This window comes from Diorhabda carinulata, chromosome 12 (genome assembly GCF_026250575.1).
Source record: "Diorhabda carinulata isolate Delta chromosome 12, icDioCari1.1, whole genome shotgun sequence".
In the NCBI taxonomy this organism is placed as follows: Eukaryota; Metazoa; Arthropoda; class Insecta; order Coleoptera; family Chrysomelidae; genus Diorhabda; species Diorhabda carinulata.
The window spans coordinates 13523325-13526881 of NC_079471.1; the positions used below are offsets into that span (position 1 = coordinate 13523325).

General features: G+C 45.3%; 1 protein-coding gene across 1 annotated transcript; it reads right to left on the reverse strand.

The window, feature by feature from the left end:
• Window positions 1–1344: 1344 nt before the first annotated feature.
• On the reverse strand, window positions 1345–1677 carry LOC130899889 (uncharacterized). Its single transcript, XM_057810058.1, has one exon. The coding sequence runs from the start codon at window positions 1675–1677 to the stop codon at window positions 1345–1347; it is 333 nt and encodes a 110-aa protein (XP_057666041.1).
• Window positions 1678–3557: the final 1880 nt, after the last annotated feature.

Below are 3557 nucleotides of genomic sequence, written 5' to 3' on the forward strand. Positions count from 1 at the left end.
AGAATCTTGGTTTTGAAGAACACTTTGTCCTCCCAATATTTATCTTTGATTCCTTCAAATTCTTTGAAGGAACCTCCCTTTTCTAACGCTGCCATGATTTTTTTGGCAGTCTCCGCTTTTTTGAGCTTTTCAGCTTCTTTCCGGCATTCGTTGCATTTTATGCCGCTTAGAGTAATATCGGATGTATTATTTTTTCCATCCGTAGCCTTGGTTAATTTTTTTGTGAGGGTTCTCATTTCCCCCATCCTTTCAATTTCCTCATTGTCGATGTTGAGGCTCGCGAGGATCTGTTCGACCTCGCTGAGCTTTCGTTTAATAGCCTCTGGGGCTGTTTCGTCATTCCTGGAGTTCTCCTCCCTCCAGGATTTTTTCTTTGCTTTTTTATCTTCTTTGTTCGTGCTTTGGCACCAATAGGGTGTGGTGACCTTTTTCTCGATACCGAGTAGGATCGAGAATAGGTCAGACTTTCTGAAGTCAAACTCCTCGCTTGACTCCTTCTCCTCTTCAGCTATGTCCTCCTCCTCCATCATGGTCGATTGTCTGACCGTCGAGAAGGATTTGTTCACCATTTCCTTGTGCTTCCTTATCAGCTCCTGTTCAAAGAGCTCCCGGGCGAGGTCATCCTCGACAGTTTTTACATCCTCGTCAATATTTATATTGCCGTCTTCACCAGAAGACGACTTACAATCCTCATCATCAATTACAATTCTTTTTCTGTCGTGAGACAGAGATGCCTCTGTCTCCGACGAGATATTACTCCTCCTACGTCTTTTTTTATTTTGTTTTAATAGATTTTCCATTCAAATCCCACGAGTGGGGACGAAATAAGGTCCGGCGAGGCAGTGCGCCCTTACCTCGCTAAGGCTAGATTCTCTGGGAGGTCGCCTGGTATCCCAGAGGCACCGTTCAAGACTGACTTCGCGCAGCCATTCATCCCATAGCCACGGTGGCTAACAGCGTAGGATTACGGATTTTTTCTCCAGGTTTACTCCTGTTTTTTGAGCTGTTTCTTAGCTTCACTCCCCTCTACCCGTCCGTCAAGACGGTCCGAGAAGAGAGGAAGTTACTGAGCCACTCCACCAACGTCAAGGTCTTACAGCTCTTAGGAGTGGAATCTAATCTAACCTAACCTAACCTAACCTCTTTTTTTGCCCCCAGGGTAGGGTGGAAGCTAATGCCGTCCTCACAGCGGGCGGGTCTAATGCTGTGAGTTTGTGTAGGACTCTCACTCACTAAACCACCCTCCTTGTTTTCGCATCACCGGGGAGTTGCGTGCGCCGGGAGGACAACAAGTTGTCATTACATTGGTGCACCTCCCCTTTAAATCCTCTTCCTTATCTATTTCTATCCCTGAGAGTTTCTATCCTCCTTTTCCTTTCTGTTCATTACTACGGTCATGTACGTCGTTACCGCGTTCCAGGTTACTTTATCCTCCAACATTTTCCCTATGATCTCGGTTGCCGTTGGCAAGTCACATCCTAGTTGTTCTTTCAGTCTGGTTCTCTCCTCACCCCATCTCGCACATTCGTAGAGGACATGGGCCGGGTCGTCCCTTTGCCCACATGTTCTACATGTGTCATACTCGGTTTTACGGATTCTTTTAGTGAAGGTACCGAACGAACCATGCCCCGTCAGAACCTGCGTGATGTAGTAAGAAGTGGTTCTGTGTTTGCACATGACCCAGCTTCTTATCTCTTTAAGGTTTTTGTCCATTCGGCCTTCGTCTCCAGACTATCCCACCTCTCCTGCCACTTTTTATATGTTCTTTCTCTTGCCATTCGTCTATTACCGGCTAACCTGCCTCCTATTTTATATAGAAAGCATCTCTCAGCTATCATGAGATCGATCGGTGGGAAACCTGCTATAACCTGGACTGCCTCGGCCGATACGGTCCTATAGGCAGCGGCGACCATTAATAAGCCATTTCTTTGCGCGACCATTAATCTTTCCTTGTATGATTGTATCTTCATGGCTTCGCGCCAGGCTGGCGCCGCATACAGGAGGACGCTGTGCATCACTTGGCACAGAACCCTGCGCTTGCAATAACCAGGCCCTCCCACATTCGGCATCAGTCTCCGTAGTTGTGCGATCTTTTTATCGGCTTTTTCGACCGTGTATTTCATATGTTCTAGGAAGTTGAGGTTTTTTGTTATTATTACTCCCAGATATTTTATTTTCTTTTTGGCCACGACTCTTTGTCTTTCCACTACCATTTTGAAGGGGCCTTTTGTTTTCCGTGGTCCCTTCACCGTCAGTATCTCCGTTTTTTGAGGAGCAATTTTAAGTCCGTTTGTTGTGATCCAACGGACCGCTAGAGCTACAGTATTCTCTGCTCTATTCCTGACCTCATTTTCTTTGTCTTCTACGATGTAGAAGACGAGGTCATCGGCGTACGCGATAGTGGAAACTTTTGGGCCATAATCCAACATTAGGATACCGTTGTACATGATGTTCCACAGAACTGGTCCAAGGACGGAGCCCTGCGGAACACCCATCGTGCACCTATGTGATATGATGCCGGAGGTATCTTTATGTAATTCGTTAGGTAAGGGCTGATTCCGTTATCCTTACAAGCCATGACTATTCTATGCCATTTCGCGGTATTGAAGGCATTTTTTATGTCAACCGCCACAAGTACACCCCATTTGTGGCTGGTTTTACCTACCATTTCCTTTAATTCATTGATTGCCGACACCGTTGACCTTTTGGGTCGGAAGACATGCTGATGTGAAGATAAGAGGTTCTTATTCTCGATCTCCTCAGCCAATCTATTTGTAATCATACGTTCTAGTAATTTTCCGCAAAAAGTTGATCAGGCATATAGGGCGGTAGCTGCCTGCCTTGTTTGGGTCTTTACCCTCCTTCGGAAGTAGAACGACTCTCGCTGTTTTCCAGCAGTCGGGAAACCGTTGTTGTTTCAATAATTCGTTTAAATATTTTAGAATTTGCAACGGTTTAGTTTTCACCGCGATTTTTAGAGCTTCGTTTGGCAGGCCATCTGGTCCTGGTGCCTTGCCGTCTTTAATATCTTTAATTGCTAATTCGAGCTCGTCGCTGGTGAAACTCTTAGGTTCCTCGTGTAGTGCGGGTTCGTCATCGTCGTCTTCGTTGTTTATCATTCTCCCTCTTATTGTCGGGAAGAGGGTGCGGAGGATCTTTTTTCTCCTTTTCGCACTGAGTTGGCCTTGTGTTCTATTGGCCATCTTGCCCGTCACTATCCTGTAACCCTGACCCCATATGTCGTTTTCAAGGTCTTTCATGAGGTCCTCCCAACATCTCTTTTTGGCTTGCAGACTTAATCTTTTTAGTAGTTTACTTTGTTCCTTCATACTGTCTTCCCACTTTTGTCTTAGCTGTGGGAGTTTTTCTCGGGTGTATCTACGTCTTTGTCTATTGTATTCATTTCTGGCATTTTCAATTTCAGGATTCCACCAGAATGGTTGCATCGATGTGTTATCGTCGTTTTTACTGGTGGCATCTTTATATGCCTTCAGTATTTCCTCGTATGTTCCATTACTTTTTTTTAGTATTTCTACGTACTTTTCAGTGTCCAAGTA

Excerpts from the sequence above, each read along its gene's own strand:
- LOC130899889 (XM_057810058.1), bottom strand. The coding sequence starts at position 1,677 with ATGTGCAAACACAGAACCACTTCTTACTACATCACGCAGGTTCTGACG.